Source organism: Wyeomyia smithii, chromosome 2, assembly GCF_029784165.1.
Source record: "Wyeomyia smithii strain HCP4-BCI-WySm-NY-G18 chromosome 2, ASM2978416v1, whole genome shotgun sequence".
Lineage (NCBI taxonomy): Eukaryota > Metazoa > Arthropoda > Insecta > Diptera > Culicidae > Wyeomyia > Wyeomyia smithii.
In genome coordinates this window covers 32,734,715-32,752,587 of record NC_073695.1, presented here as the reverse complement: position 1 = coordinate 32,752,587, position 17,873 = coordinate 32,734,715, and the positions used below count along the sequence as shown (strand labels likewise).

The following is a 17,873-nucleotide window of genomic DNA, read 5'->3' as shown; positions in this document are numbered from 1 at the left end:
AAACGTCGCGTGTGAGAACAAAGTGAAAAAATCTCACGGTGAAAAAAGACGCGTGCAAATCAAATGGGAATCACTTTCACCGTGCCTATTACGGTTGTCATCTCACCGTGAAGTAACTTCCGTAATAAGCACCATTATAACCCAGATTTCACAGCAGATGTCACCTGGCGACGTTTTTCTCACTTACGTGAGTCCCGTTATAGGACTTCATTCAATTCACTCTGATTTCACTGTGAAGTGACTCCCGTAATAAGCTATCCCGTAATAGCTCAAAAATCTCTGAGTCCCAGAAAGTCGTTTTTTCCGTTTTTTCAGATAACACCAGATTTTGACGTGTTCTGCTTTTCTAAAACATTCGGCATCAATTTCGGTATCGAAAATTTCCTGAACTAGTTCGCATTTTTTTCAACGGGAAAAAAATGAAAATATGACCGCTTTAAGGCACGGATCAAATTCTGATTCGTTTCGTTACTGAAGAATAAATCCAATATTTACCATTAGATCACAAATCAATCAACTTTAAGACTTATGGCATTTTCGTGGAATCAATTCACCGTTCAAAATGGTCGTGAAATAATTCCACGCGAGTCGTCGCTTTTTCCGTTCTCACTTCACTGATATGACACTCATAATAACCCAGATTCCGCGGCAGATGTCACTTTGCGACGTTTTTCTCACTTACGTGAGTCCCGTAGTAGGATTTTGTTTACTCACTCTAATTTCACCGTGAAGTTACTCCCGTAATAAGCACCTGTACTTGCTTCGAGCGATAAAAATGCTTTACTGCGAAAGTTATTTCTAGAACGAATGTTTCTTTCGAAGAACATGAAATTATGTTAATTGTTTATTTTCGGTAAGATTTTTTGTGCTGCACTAAATATTTTTGTTTAAAAAAGTGTTCCGTCGACTTTTGAAACAATTCACGTGTGATTTTTTTACCGTTTCAAGATAACTACCCATCTCATACCCCTCCCTCCTCCTCCTCCTCCTCCTCCTCCTCCTCCTCCTCCTCCTCCTCCTCCTCCTCTTCCTCCTCACCGTCCGTCGCACAATTAAATAGGTGTGTCCCGCATTGGAGCTTCAACTATCTGGTCACTTTAACTATGTGTCAACAACCAGATCATCGAAAAAAAGTTCGGTTCTGGACGGCCGACGACCTTGAGCGACAAGAAGCTCCAATGATGCTGTGAGGTCGCTGCAACCGGCCAAACAACGTAAAAATATCTGGTGAACATGGACATATCAGGCAGGTCCGTCCACTGGACTTGGAGCAGCAGGCAATGACGTAGCAGCAGCGGTTATATAAGATTTTTGTAGGATTTGGACCACTGCGACCATTATTTAAATGGTGATGGACGATGAGACTTGTTTCTCCCTGGATGGCAACGACTGGCAGGGCACTTCATATTTCACTTCCCCACGAAAGAAGTGAGCTCCGAGGTGAAGCTCATTTTGCAAACCAAGTTCCTCAAGAAGGTGCTGCTGTGACTTACAATCAGCGTGAAGCGGATGTCAAAGTCGCTCTTTTTTCGGACTAGTCGTGAACAGGGAAATTTATAGTACGAATTACCTGCCGCGTCGTTCATCAAGAAATACCATAAGGCCGAAGACGCGGTGTTCAGGCCGGATCTGGCGTCGGCCTAATACTCGAACCGATCATTGGAGTAGATGGAGCGGCTGAACATTGATGTGGTACCCAAGTCAGGGCAAACCTGAAGCGCAAGATCTACTCCAACTGTTTTGTCACGAAGCCCTCGGTCCCGGTGTTTGCCAAAGTTTGGGGCACCGGGGCCAAATTTATAACACTGATACTAGCGCCGGTGTCTCAAGTTTCGTTCTTCGTGCCAACTGTCCAACACCAACACTGAATATCCATCAGTACGAGCGTGGTTCGGACATGACTGCTCTATTTCATGCCGGCCTCCAGTCGCAAAGTTATAATATACAACACGCAACAGCGTGAATAACTATTGCGTGGCTGAGAGTGCTGCACTTCCTGCTATCTGCTTCCATCCAGGGTTGCCACTAGGCTTCCCTTAAAATCTGGAAAATGCAAATAAAATATCTGCCAAAAATCTGGCGGTCATTTCGTGTGGCAAAATGTCTGGATACATGTATAAAAATCGTGATAATCCAGATATGAATACATGGCAACATAGAAGCAGTGTCGACACGAGAAATATTCTTCCTTCTAAGACCATTCATTAGCATTGTAAAGATGCGTCAACTATTATAGCAGACGTTCATGGCAACTTTCACATTTCGATCAAGATATAAGCGTTTATTATGCGTTCACTAGTGGAAACATGATATGCTTCTAAAGATGGCACATTTTTGTTACTCTTTTCACAGCATGCCATCCTACAAAGGTAAGTCGTAGTCTTACATCAAAAGAAAAGTTTACTTCGAACTTACCACTTGCGATCACTCTCGAATTAAACATTGCAAGTGATGTAACAAGCAGCTCTATGCAGTTCTAGGGTAGATCTGCTTAATATAGACCACTTCCTTTAGTGGACCACCTGAACTTCTTACACCAAATTACACATTATAAAAATACTTATTTTGATTTGTGCTTTGACAACTTCAATAATGTTCTTCATTAGAAATATCGCAACAGACGTTTACTATAATATACTTCATTAAAGCTGCAAAAAATGTCTTTTAAAAACAGCTTCCTGGTTTGCCATGGTTCGTTAACATTTTCATAGGAAATGGCTTTACCAAAAACTATACTGACATCACACTTTCCGAGCGAAAATTATCAGATTTTCGGTGAACGGGTAGAAAATAGTGTCTTTAAAAGATGAGCAATATATTTTACTAGAAAAACACCTGAAATATTGAAAAAAAAATAGTGGCCCAAATAAGGGTGGAAATAATACTGTTTTCCTTAATCCGGCATGCTTTATTTCGAACGAAAGCTATCATCGAAATAACGTCGCGTACCATAGTTACCATTTATTTGTTATGATCGTGTTACTGTATAAAATTGCTGCTAAAATTGGAAAAACGTCGGAAATTGGTAAAAAATATACTGAAGCAGCTGTTACTGAGTGTCTTCAAGCAATAAAAAGTGGTGTTTCGACTAGAGAAGCTCGCAGGCGCTCCAATGTTCCACGATATAAGTATATTTATAATGTGTCATTTAGTGTAAGAAGTTCAGGTGGTCCACTACAGGAAGTGGTCTATATTAAGCAGATCTACCCTAGTTTCATCAGCGGCAGCTACGGTTAAAGAGATGTATTATTTAGAACCTGGCCCAAATTAGGAAATTGTTGTGGTCAAATTAAGGAAACGGTGGCCCATTAAAGGAAACTGAAACGATGATTTATTTCTTTTAATATAAGAAAATAGAGGTATTATCTAGTTGTTTTTCATGCAGAAAAGATGTTAAACATGTTACTTCATGTTTATGCATAATGAAATACTTAATTCAGTTTAGATATTTACACTTTTTCTTTGAAAATATGCAGCTACGCTACTAAGTGGTCCATTAAAGGCAGTTATACCTCACGTCAACCTTGCGTTCGGGGCTCTGCTATAGATACCATCCGTCCTGATTTAGCAGGCCATGTCCTGAATTCGAAACCCGTTTGAAGCGTCCTGATTTATTTTTAATATATCAGAATTTGCCTTGATTTTTCTGGATGATGCCGGATATTCAGAAATGGTAAAGATTGTTCAGTACTTTTACCTCCAAACAACTGACTTTTGAGTCCTAAAACTATCCAGCTTTTTACGCATCATAATGACGGTCGCTATAATGCGTCTTCGTAATAGCCGAACCTCTCTGCTTACGACAGTTTTGGGATTTCTGAGGAATTGGCAACACAAATTTTGCCAGATTTATTTCTCTTTTGATAAAATACGTGAAGACTTCAAACTGACGTTAGCACAGCTGTCGAAAGGGTGGGTGATTTATTACGAACTTTGCATTATAGCGTCGCCATTATGGCGCGTAAAAAGCTGGATACCAGTTTTTATGTATCATTAGAAAAAGTCGCGTTTTCTGAGCAGAACGTGATTTTTAAAAAATGTTTATAGTTTTCTTTCGATTTTTAAATGAAGAATAAAAAACTGCTCGACATGTCTTAAATGACATTTCGCCCATGTACGGTATATGGGAACACTGTCATTTAGGGCATTTCGAGCAGTTTGTTATTCTTCATTTAAAAATCGAAGGACAACGATAAACATTTTATAAGAATCTCGTTTTTCTCAGAAAGTTGCACTCTTTCAACTGATACATAAAAATCAGAAAACCGTGTAAAACTCTAGGACCCAATTTAAAACAGCTTACGTGTGCTGCATTTTTTGTGTATCTGCTAACGCCAAATGATTCAAAGTTGCAAAATTGGATCGTTCGAGAAATACGTTAAATAAATAAATGAGTTTTCTGGCATTTTTTTTAAGTGAAAATTTTAAATTACGTGTTTTTTATTGATACCTTAAAAAAATGAAAACACCTTACATCAAATTTGTACCGAAAAAAGTTGTCCTGATTTTCAACCCCGACCACCGGTAACCCTGGGCCGAAGTCTGTGAATAAGAAACAGAAGGTCGAGTTCCGAATCAGAATGTAGCACCAAGGCTTTGCTACTATACCGTTCTATTGTGGAAAGTCTTATAAACGAACCTTAAACCAGCGATAGATATCGATCTATGACCTCGAGTTTTCATTGTCCAAATTGGAAGATCTGAGTTTGGTTTACAAATGGTTTCAACAAGACGAGGTCAAATGCCTCACAGCATGCGACACAACAGACATTTTAGGTGAGTTTGGTGAGTGATTTATCTTTTGTTTTGGCAATATATGTTGGACATTAAGATAATGGGAATTCACCTATTCTAAAACAACTCTTTCAATTAACTCAATATGGGACAACTTTACGGCACCAGGGCGACCAGTGCGAGGTTCCTTTATCCCCAAGGTTAATGAAATGAACAAAACTTCACCTAAATTCTTCAGGACCATCTAGGCGATTACAATGACCTGAACGTTGATGCACAAGAATTCGATGGCTCTATGAATTTAAAAGAACCAGTCGACCAATACGGTCATCTGCAGCTAATAGAATATTGAATGAAATTCTTTGCTTATTCTGCGGTATTGTATTCAGTTTGTCTAAAGATGGAGAAGGCTGGATGATGTGTGTCCAATGTAGAACGTGGTTCCACTCTGAGTGCGCCACCAACCCATCTTCAATTACTTGCGACATGTGTTTTTAAAGTTTAACCAGAAATAATTGAAAGTAATTACTAAATACTTTAAGAATATGTTGTTTATTTTTAAATCTGCAAATATAAATAAATTTTCGGTTCATTTGTTCTGTTTGTCACATTGTTTATATGCTTACAAAAAACTACTCAAAATAGTTTATTCAAAAAAACTACAAATTCAACCTGTTCCATAACGATTATTGAATAATATTCATAGCAAACTTTCAAAACATTGGGACTCATCCAAGAGTTACGTAAGGGATCATTAAGCATGTGATTTCTGATTTTTTTTATTTTAAACACCGACCTGGGACCCGAATAATCGATTTAGAGACTATCTCTGATATTTCGGGTCATGCTGGTTGTACGTTGCTATGAAACAGGCAGCGCATTTTGCCCATTTGTTGTGGCGCAATTTAACCCCTTGGTGTGGTGCGTTTCGTACACACATATGAGCATTCAACCCCGAACAAATCTGAAAATAAGATTTCGATAACCTTTTTGAATTTCACGATTTCAACGTGTTTTATTGATTTTTAAGCTGCAGGACGAATTTGTTTAGTAAAAAAACTGTTCAAACTTTAGCCTAGTATGTTTCTCGAATCACATTTTGCCTTGACGAGTGCATAATGTGAGGTTCTTCTTAACATGGGCATTTTGCCCCCAGTTCCCCTACCTATCGGCAAAATTTGGAAGCTTTTAGTTACATAAGTGTAAAAGCAGTAGAAGGGTGCCCGAATTGATGTGTGATGTGTTTTCTCGTGCCTTGTGGTACGATAAAGGGGGCCGAAATGTAAACCTTCGAAAACTACTATTGGCACGTCTATAAAGAAAAAATGTGCTGAACGTAATAAGATTAAAAAGTGAGCACTTGAAACATTCAGACAACGTCAAATATTTTGGAGTATTTTTTGATATGTAACAAAAGTGTAGGAAGCGAAGATATCCATTTGATTCATTTGGCTATTGCGAGTCCCAAAATTTTTCTATACTTTATTAGCCTGGTGTTCGAAAACAACGGAGAAAATTTCTCAAGAAAAGTTGGGAAAACTTCAACAGCTAGTGATTTATCCAACAGCAATGAGCAGCACACCACCAAACATATTATATGCCTTACTAATCATACTTCTGCTTGAAATTAACAACAAAAACTAGAAGAATAAAAGATACATGGAGTCGTCTAACTGGACGTACATAACCATTGGTAGGCAGGCAATCGTTTTATCATACCAAACTTCAAGATGATACATATAGGTGGTATAGGGAAAGAAAATTTGGAACATTTGTTATGCCGACGTCATGCAGTTTTCACACAAAAATTGGCGATGAAAAAAAGTATTTTAAATACATTTTTCGATAATTTGATCCTCTAGTGACCAACCCAGCCTTTAAACGGGTTTCGGTAGAATTGCTATAAATTTTTATAAACATTTTTTAATTATTCATTAAAAATTTATAGTGATTTTACTGAAACCCGTCCAAGGGTGGGCTTGGGCATTAGAGGGTTAAACTTATTAGGCTTTTTTAGTCCATAAATGTGGCGTAGATTGTTGAAGATTTTGGATTTCATCATGTTCATATTCGTTTATTACAACCATACACCTTTTCGTTTTCCCGAAAAACGATTTTTTTAGCTACCATTAGAATTTTTATCGATTATTATAACCCTACAACTATCGTATCTATAAAAATAAGGATGTGCTTTTCTGGAAGTACTGGATTAGAACAATAACTAGGAAGTTTTGAACATTGGACTATAACTTCGTGAAAGCTGGGTGAAGATAGTCTGATTTTGCGTTTATTAGTCGCAAACTTATTTCTGAATTAATCTTTGTTTTCGTGTTTTTTTGGGCTTACTCGTTTTGAGATTCTGTTATGCCCCAGTATTGGAGATAGTCTAGTTGAAAAAAGCTATTTTTGCTTACAACTAAACGGAGAAAAAAACATTAAAATCATTGTTGATTGAATTTTTTGTTTGTATTTATTTCTAGTAAACGTTCATAAATTCAAAAAAAAAAATAAAAACAAGCAAGCAGGAAGTCGTGTTGTGAAAAAAAGTTCTTCCTGTTGTTCTAGAGAAGTCTGTATCATAAATTAATTAGTCTACTAATTGCATAAATTGTATAGAGAAAAATGTCGAGCTTGCAACGGTAGTAAATGCGGAGTCCCCAGAAACGAATTGCGAGCTGTTATTACAATAATTGCTTACAACAATAGTGAACGACCAGGCATAGTCATTGTTTGGAAAGACTCATCAAATTGTTTCCACATTACACCTAGGTGATTATAACGAAATTGTGTTCGGTGTTGGTCATAGTTTTCAACTGAAAAAATCACAGGAAGGTTGTATGCAAAGCCACGACCGCAAGGTTGAAGTAGAATACTTTTGAAAGAAAGATAACCCGGCTGCTTGCGTGTCAGTCATTTTTTCTAGTAAATAAACGTTGACCGTTCATTGGCAGTATTGTAGTTTCATTTTGTTTGATATTTTGAATAAAGTGTATTGAATATTTTTAAATTTTGCGTAAATGAGCAGTTGAAGTGCTGCCGAATTGTAATATGCACATTAAATACGACATCATTGAACGGGAACGGAACAAAGGCTACAGTTATGCAGAGCGCGAATGACGGCGCGATGCGGTTCGCCTTACCGTGGTGAAATGTACAGCTCTTTTTACGTCGAAGTAGAGCTATACATTTCAACACATTTCGTCTTGCCGAATCGCATCGCGCCGTCATTTGCGTTCTGCATCACCGTAGCCAAACACTAAGCGACGCAAATACATAATAATAGGCAGAGTATGCATGTAGATGAAGATAATTAACTTTGGATTATAGCGAAAATATTACCTCTTCAAATATTCATTTGTGTTCTTCAGATTTCAGTTGTCCAGTTTAATATCTGATGAAATATCTGTTTAATATCTGATGAAGGCTCTTATTTAGGCCAAATAATGCATTATTCAATTTACTAGGTCCATAACTCTGTCGACCGTGCTTGGGAAAGCAATCGTATAACAACCAATCAGAGGTCGAATTTTGTGTTTTAACGAGGCTTAAGAATTTTCAATAGTACAATAGTTCGAATAAAAAAATTGCAATTTCCTGCATTTGGTAGGAATCTTAGATTTTCTAATCGATTGCTGCAGAAACAAAGGAAATCCATCGAAACCTACCGATTTCTTAGCATGTGAAATTGGACATATTTTTCACTTTTTTCGGTTTTAGATTTTCATTTCACATCCCTATGTAGCCGAACTTCCTGAGAGAAGTATTCTACTTCAAAAATGCAATCAGAACTTTTCGTGCTCTTTTATGCAGATGTGACATTCAGATGAGGACTTATGGTATATTATGTGCGGAACCTTTTAGGCACAGTTCAGACCTTTTGATGCAGTAAACTGTTGTACCTTTTGTAAATCTTTGTTTATGCAACAAAATGATGAGAATTAAAAGTAAGAATTATTTTGCCTTTTATTACATCCCTTAGGAGAGTTCAAAGTGTGCTTATGTCGCATGCACGACAATATATAAATTTCATCATTTTCGCAGTATTATATCCAAGGTGAATTAGACATGAGAGCATATGGAATAAATAAATGGTTCGATTTCTCCTACCTCTAGTAGAAGGCCCTTCTCCAGCGTCCCAACTAGAGGTTGGACACGTGTTACCTCTGGCTGCTTTTACATTGACCTCCGTACTGGTACTTGGTTTCTTCGATGCACTTCCCCCATGCTGGTCCTTCGCGCGTTTCCGAGCATCACGCTTGTATTTGGCGTTCATATATTTAGACATAGCACTGAATACACTTCCGATGGATTTCTCAATAAATGCAATGAATGCACTCGTAGTCTCTTACCCGAGAATAATAAAACCCCTCCAAAAAATGTTGCACTAGTAAAAAGACAATTTCCACGTGTTGTAACGTGCTGGAGCACGAAATCTATGTCTGTGATAGGGAACCTTCACGTTCACGAGGCATGACTGGAGAAACGCGTCTAATAATGCGGTAAAATTTTTAATGTCTTTTTGTGCAAATTATTGTACTCAGACAAAAACCTGTTTTGAATTGGATGAATTTTTAGTGAATAAACGTTAACCGGTTGTTATTCAAAGTTGGTCATGCTGATCGCAGCCTTTGCGCTGCCCCTACAGTGGGGAGTTTACTAAATAAAGTAAAAAACTACAACAGAATTTGATTGCATCCCGCACAGAATGTCTGCTTGTGTTGATGCCAGAAAATTATTAACCTTCAATTATTTTTTTATTTGCCTTGAAAAAAGCATGTTGCGGTTCAAAATCGGTTGCTAATTACAACCTTTGAGCTGCCCTAACATTGGGGACATTAAGATACACGGACAACATGCACTGTGGAAGCTATTTCACATTCAGTAAATTAGACGGGTGCGACAAATTTGAATTGCTAGGATGCAACACAGAATGCTTGCTTGCGTTGACAAAAATTATTAACTTTCAATGACTTGTTTATTTGCCTTAAAAAAGGCATTTTGATTTCCGAAATTGGATTTCCTGATGGCAATCTTCATGCTGCCCCAACACGGGGGGAATAATGGCTGTCTGGCGACACACGCTGAGAATAACCGCGCTGCTCCTGAGACGTGGTGACCAACCACAGGGCTAGTGCTGCTGCTAAGGAAGGACGACTGCTGTTGTCGCTGTCTAGAACTATTATGAGCGGCTCCGGCTGAAACAGGCTCTTATATAGGCCAAATAGCATGTTTTCAATTGCAAGGTATATGATCCTGTCGACCGTGCTTGGGAAGCAAGCATATAACGACCAATCAGAGGTCGAATTTTTCGTTTTGACAAGGCTTGACTATTTTCAATAGTACAATAGTGTGAATAATAAAATTACAATTATCTTATTTTGGGAAGAATCTTAGAAGATTTTCCAATCTATTGCTGCAAGAACGAAGAAAATCCATCGAATACTAACCGATTTATTAGCATTTAAAATTGGACATATTTTTCACTTTTTTCGATTTTAGATTTTCATTTCACATCCCTATGTAGCCGAACTTCCTGAGAGAAGTATTCTACTTCAAAAAAATTTCAATTTATAACAGACTTCGCGGGTTGCCCTAGTTTATGAATGAATCCAAACGTCGGATTCGAACATTCAGTAACTGAAAGTAGCGTTGCAATATCATGCTCTATTGATAATTTTCACCCCACCCTGTTAAATTCAACCATTATCGAACAAAATTCCATTCACTAAACGGTTCCCACACGAATTCATTGATAAAGTGTTCAGGCCTGCGTGATAGGCGATTGGCGATCGCGGCCGAAGTTTTCACCGGCAAATAAGCATGTAGGTATGTGCGTCTGGAAAACATAGAGACACAAAAAAAACACAAATCACCCTCCTGCCATCAGCAAACACGCATGAAAAAGTGAAACCGCGCGTAAACAAGCGCTTCGAACGCGGCACAAAAGACATTGACAGACGGTTGTGAGCTGCGGCCGGTGCCTACCGACGCAGTAGCAATGACCTGCTGGAAAGTTACCGCTTGGCAAGCAAATGGCAACGATAACGGCGGCTGTTGTACGCATACTTACACTCCAACAACGCCGGGTAAATCGCCGAAGAAGTCTTTCCGCAGTTCGCTCTTGTACTTGACCAAGCTTGGCATTGACGGTCGAAACGGTGTGGGTCCCTCGTTGCGGTACACCTGCAAAATGGAATGGAGGGGAAATCAGTGGTGGATAAAGTGACACAAATCACTGTCGAGACAATGGAAACGCGAATGAAGAAGCAGAAAAAAAACTAAAACATCGCAAGGGCACACAATGAAATTTCAAGTTCAGAGCAATAACGTAACAGAGTTAGGAGATTTCATCGTTTTCGACAGCAACGAACCTTGAAGTTGGTTTTAATCAACTTGGCAAAATGTTAAAGCGAATACCAACAGCGTTTTTGGATTACATACTGTGTAACTGGTTTTGTTTTTGACGTAGGACTACGTCTTTGTTTTCTTTACTAGATTACACTTTGTGATAATGAAAATGAAACTGGCAAATGTTGCGTCAGATTTCAAACGGTTATAGCAAGCGAACGACTTAATGCATCTTAGTCATTTATATTTCGGTGGATAGATAAAATGTGTAACAATTTTTTGATATTATGTTCAACATTGTTGCTTTACTGCTTAATTGTGGAAAAAGGTGAAAAGTTCCAAGGTCAAGCTTTCCCATACATTTCCCTTGTTCTTAGCTTGCTTCCCAAGCACAGATATCAATAACATGGACGAAATAAATTTCACTGCCTACATATTTTGACTCAACAAAGTGTTTTGGTTTGTTTGTCTTTGTCTAAGCTGCGTGGCCACGCCTTAATGGTAAAAATCTACGCTGAACTCGATACAAAAGACTGCGTGTGGAAAATTCAGCTTCAGTTTAGTTTGTTCCACAATGGCGAGTGCGGTGCAGCCGTTAAAGCTTTGCGACATTGAGAAACGAGAGCTGCATACGAGTCAACGGCAGCAATAATAACCATTTACGCTGCAGGATATTTCGCTGGCACAGCTGCTGGAGGGCACAGCGGAGAGCAAATTTTATATTTTATCGTTGCTACCGGTGGTGGTGTGATTATCAGCATTCTGTAGCATAGGGTAACAGGGGTATTTTGGCCAGCTTTGGGAAGTGTTCGCACAGTTCATTAAAAACAAACACAATTTTTCAACATAAATACCTACCTTATTATACCATTGTTAAAAGCTAAGTGTCTATTTTAATATACACCGTTCAACAATGCAATATATTGAAAAATATCCTAGAAATATCAAAATTTCTACGAAGTACTAAAAACATATTTTGGTCCATCAAATTTTTACTTTGGCCCACCTGTATATCCACAGACGTGTATGGAAATAGTTCGGACTAATTATATTTAAGATCATCATCGGTATTTTTAGAGCAAAAATAGTGGGTTTGAGGAGAACATCCTTCTGCTGTGAATTTTTGTAAATTTTAGGCATCTAAAAATGATATGATTTGGCTTATAGCGGTTTAACAGACATTCTCATCCAATTTCATATCGTTAAATGTGATAAATTAGAAGTAATTACTTGTAAATTGTCACAAGCTGCTTCTTTGTTCACGTGAAACGGCCGAACGGTAAACAAAGAGATGTCAAAACTTGGCATGGCCAAAATATGTTCGCTGCAGAAAGAGGCAAACATATTTCGGCCATGCGTATAACCACTTTTTCAACTTTTTCCAACATTTTAAAGTATACAAACTGTTTCTATGACATTCTATTGATGTTACTAAAACATCGAATTGTTTCAAAAGCATACATATGTGTTGCAATAGCTTCCGGACGTTGACTTGTATATTACCACTTCCTCTTGTCTTTGGGTTGACTCAGCCATGACTTCGAATATGTATGAACTAATTCCAAAAAAACACTACCTAGAGCCAGTTTTTCGCCGAAAATTATAGTGTAGTATGATTCTTAGGTGTGTTATTCAATGTTGCATGCATAATTTTCTAATATTAATTGAGTTTATCAGATAAAATGCGTAAATTGTTACCGGTTGGGCCAAAATATGCATGTGGGCCAAAATACCCCCGTTACCCTACATTTCGAGCTGAAGGTTATCGAATCGGTTCTTTTTAGAACTATAAATGCTTGAAGATAAGAGTTACGAGAATTTTCACAACTACTCCTAGTGTGAAATGTCCATCTATTTCTCAATAATTATTTTTACAATAACGACCAGGGCGCACCAAAGATAAACGGTAGTGTTGCCTATGAATAGTTTATCACAACAAGACATAACCCTCATTTCAAGAATTTTCACTGCTAAATTGAGTGATTTTCCGGTTTGATTGTTTGTTTGTGTTCACTCGAACACCGTTATCAGTCGAATATTAGCAACAAAAATTAGTTAATCTAAGAACCAGAGTGATTTTCGCAGCGGGAAAGCAAAAACTTTCTTTTGATGCTTATGAAAATCACTCAGTAGTATTGAAGATGTATTGGTTGGTTTATCTTTCTTTCTATAAGCTACGTGGCCACGCCTTAATGGTAAAAATCTACGCTGAACTCGATACAAAAGACTGCGTGTGAAAAATTCAGCTTCAGTATAGTTTGTTACACATAAGCGAGAGCAGTGCAGCTGTTAAAGGTACGCGACATTGAGAAACGAAAGCTGCATACGAGTCAACTTCCAGGCACCGCGGAGCATGTTACCTGTATTCTGCACCCGGCAGCAACAATAACCATCGTACGCTGCAGGATATTTTGCTGGCACAGCTGCTTGAGGGCACAGCGGAGAGCAAATTTTATACGCGGCCAACAAAATAATCGATGCTACCGGTGGTGGTGTGATTATCAGCATTCTGTAGCTACATTTCGAGCTGAAGATTATGAAATCGGTTCTTTTCAGAACTATAAGATGATGAAGATAAGAGTTATGAGAATTTTCACAACTACTACTAGTGTGAAATTTTTATCTATTTCTAAATAATCATTTTTACAATAACGACCAGGACGCACCAAATATAAACGGTAGTGTTACCTATGAATAGTTTATCACAACAAGATATAACCCTCATTTCAAGAATTTGCACTGCTAAATTGAGTGATTTTCCGGTTTAATTGTTTGTTTGTGTTCACTCGAACACCGTTATTAGTCAAATGTTAGAAACGAAAATTAGTTAATCTAAGAACCAGAGTGATTTGCGCATCGGGAAAGCAAAACCTTTCTTTTGATGCTTATGAAAATCACTCAGTAGTATCGAAGGTGTTTTGGTTTGTTCCTCTTTCTCGAAGCTACGTAGCCACGCCTTAATTGCAAAAATCTGCTCTGAACTCGATACAAAAGACTGCGTGTAGAAAATTCAGTTTCAGTTTAGTTTGTTACACATAAGCGAGAGCAGTGCAGCTGTTAAAGGTACGCGACATTGAGAAACGAGAGCTGCATACGAGTCAACTCAAAATACTCATGGTGCGATTATCAGCGTTCTGTAGCACGAATTTTTAACTGAATATTATGGATTCGGTTCTTTTCAGAACTATAGATGCTTTAAGATAAGAGTTATGAGAATTTTCGCAACTACTACTAGTGTAAAACTTTCATGTATTCATGCTTCGTTAGTTTTAAAATAACGACTATCAAAAATAAACGGTAGTGTTACCTATGAACAGTTAAGCGCAGCATATAATAATATTTAGTTTAGCATATATTAAATATTTAGTCCTACGTCACCATTCCATACAACTCCTAGGGCTGTATACCTTGTAGTATTTTAAGTACTTTTTAGTCACGATGCGAATGATTGACTTGTGTCCATGAAACAGGTTCAGCGTTAGGTCGGTTTATTTTCAATTTTTGAATACCACTGTTTGATTTTTTGTCGTCACCGTTTGTGCCATTCTCATTTAGAGGAGTGGAAGTTTATTTTTGATTTCTACAGGTACGGAGCTCTCATATTGACAGTTCGACGAAGTAAATAAAATCCCATTGATCGGAATGCGAAACTAAAAGACCGATGATTTAATCACAAACACTGCTCTGCCCCATCCCGCTCTAGCCATGGAATTTAATTACCGTGTCACTCGGTCGCCTGAGCAGCATTTTTCACTGAATATTAACGTTTATTCGGTGGCTCGCACAAATGTATGCAAACTAAATTCGTATCGTGCCATCGATTTATATGCAGTAGGGACGAAGCAAATACCAACCTTTTCGATTTCGTCAGCGTCGTATACGAACAGCAGATCGGGTCGCCCGATCAGACCACCTAGCCGTACTATCCGTCCGTAGTGCTCGTACAGAAGGAACGATATCATCGCCACATCGGATATCTTGTATTGGCCAATGATTGGGAACACCCTGAAAAAAGAAAAGTGAGAAGTTAATCAATAATAACTTTAGTCAATATTTTTCATAACAATTAAACAGAAATGGCTAAATCACGTGTCTCAATTGGTTCTCAAGGTAACTTGCTAATTCAGTCAGTCAAAACAGGGTTGGTTTTAATTTGCAAGCTCTGCAATTATTAATAAACAAAACCAAAAATCGAAAGCGAAGGCCATATGCTGTTAGACTTTTCGCTCACACACATAGCAGAATTTGGACTCAGCACAAAAAAGCTCTACTAACTCCTCAATCACCAATCTACCGTGTCTAATCAAGCTACGTCATGCACTGCTTAATCCATTTCACAACATCATTAGTCACACTAGCATGTGTCCGATCGAGCACGATTAATGTTATATGTGAAATCTCTCAAAACTCGAACCACAAAGGCAATTTTTCTGCAAATTGACGTCATCCAAAACGGCAAGCTAACGTTCGCCGTTTTGATATCAAAACTACCAGTTTCGCCAAAACCCGCTAATCACCGGATGATGTAAACGCATGCAGCAAAGCGGGCAAACATTGACTTATAGCCATGTTCGGACACTCCGTTGTTTTGTTTTGATTTTCGCCGACACTCGAATAGTTTATCGGTTAAGTGTTAATTTTCTTCATCTGCTTAACTGTCCAAATTGTTGCAACAACGTGTGATGCCTTATGACCAATTTAAATGCAACGACCTTGTTCTCTTCAATTTGGTCTGGGGTGAATGTGGGAATTGGTCGACCGGCGCCAATGAGTTTGGTAAAGCTTGTCGAAGATTAGAACCCACAGTAACATTGAATAAAAAAGAACACAGTCCGGGTCATCGCCAAAAATACTTTACTGTTGTCGAATTATGTATATACATTCGGTTGTTAGAGGGGGAAGGCGGTCTACTAGACTCTTTCATGAAATGCAGTTTTTTCTGTTATTCAGTTTCGAATTGGAGAACTCTCTGTTAAGCCGGCTACTACCTGGTTGACGCAGTTTCAACTTAGCAATCACATGACATGACCAGACTCTTTAACGACGGTTAAGAGCAGGAACTGGTTTGTTTTTGGAAATTTGGAAATAGAATGACGCAAATCAGATGGGGATAAAATCGAAAAAATAGCATAGTCTAGCTAGTTACCTCCCTTTAGCAGGTCGTTGGCAGTAGAAACGAGAATGGCAAATGGTAAGTGGAAAGTTCCACGTTTTAATTTTATTTTCAACTAAGGATGGTTTTTTAGAGATAAGGTTTTAGGAGAATTAAAATCTTCGATCACATCTAAACATTTCAAACATACAAACGAAATGACTATGACAAAATAATTTAATCACAAGAATAACAAAAATTCTCAATTATTAAACGTTCTTTTGACAAGAATACGATAAAATGCGCGAAGGTGACATACCAAATATGACAAAGCTGACAGACAATACCATCATTGATAAATATAAACATTTTTTAGAAATTGCACAAAGAATAAAAATTACCTGCAAAAAATATACAAAAGATATTTTTTTTTAAAATGATCAAACTAATACTAATTACAGAAATAATAGAAATAACAAAATGCCCAAAATGACAAAAAATAATATACATGACAAAAATGGCATAAGAGGCAAATATGAAAGATGTGTTAAGAATGATAACCATGAAAATAATAGTAAAAAACCACGATAAAATTTACAAAAAAAACAAAAATGACAGGAGGAATAATAATATTCCACGGTGACAAAAGGCAAAATAATAAAGAGGATAAAATGATATATATGTAAATAAAGACAAAAATTCCGAATATGACAAAAAATCATAAATAATCAAAAATTGCAAAGATAACAAAAGGCAAAATAAAACAAATATGAGAAAATAAGGAGAAATGAAAAAAATTACAAAACTCATCACAATTACAATGACGACAACGGTTACGAAAAAAGAAACAGAAATGTTAAAAATGCCAAAAATTCCAAATATGACCAATAAGACAAATTTAATAAAAGAGACAAAAACCAAGAAAATGACAGAAAGGGTCAAAAATACATAGGTGCCAAATAATGTTCATTCACATTCTTTATTTTTGTTGTCAATATATAAAACATGGTTTAAAAATCAATAACCTCACATTTTGTGCCATTGGTTTAGTTTTTTTAATCACGACTAACTTTAGAAAGGGGCTTATGTGAACATCACAAGGGTTGTGTGCAAAACAACGACCGCAAGGTTGACGTAGAACTACATAAAGTTGTTTGTTACATTACTTGTATTGAATATGTTTAAAATTTCGTGCAGAAGAACGAAAAAATATATATTTTTAATATTTTTTTTTCAATCGTTGTTCCATTCAATATCGGATGTAATGATGATCGCATCTATGTGCTACCCCGACAGTGGGGATTAAAGCACACGGACAACACAGTGGAAAGTTGTTGTACATAGTTTTCAAATTAGACACGGCTGGTAGATAGATTGTCAGCATCCACAAAAAAGATTGTGTGTTCCCATATGCTTTTCACTGGAGGAAGTGTTGCCCAATGTGCCTACCGCTGATGCTGTCGCTAACGTACAAGAACAACTTTTTACTAAAGGAAGTGTGCCGCTGCACCTCCGTTGACGCTGCTACTACCACTACCTAGCTAACTAACCGACTGAAGCATTCAAAATTAGACATATTTTTCCCTTTTACCGTTCTTAGATTTTTCATTCTACATCCCTATGTAGCCTAACTTCCGGAGAGACGTAGCTCTACGTCAAAATAATATTGATGATTACAAATATTTTTAGAGACATAATG

General features: G+C 37.5%; 1 protein-coding gene across 8 annotated transcripts in view; it reads right to left on the bottom strand.

Moving 5' to 3' along the window:
• Window positions 1–17,873, bottom strand: part of LOC129725412 (probable cytochrome P450 301a1, mitochondrial) — a 43,225-nt gene that overhangs the window by 4,916 nt on the left and 20,436 nt on the right. For all 8 annotated transcript variants that reach the window (XM_055681238.1, XM_055681235.1, XM_055681231.1 and 5 more), the window contains exons 3-4: window positions 14,937–15,087; window positions 10,805–10,917 (exon numbers count right to left, since the gene is read on the bottom strand). In XM_055681238.1, the coding sequence (XP_055537213.1) occupies window positions 10,805–10,917; window positions 14,937–15,087 (264 nt within the window). The remainder of the gene's footprint in view (window positions 1–10,804; window positions 10,918–14,936; window positions 15,088–17,873) is intronic.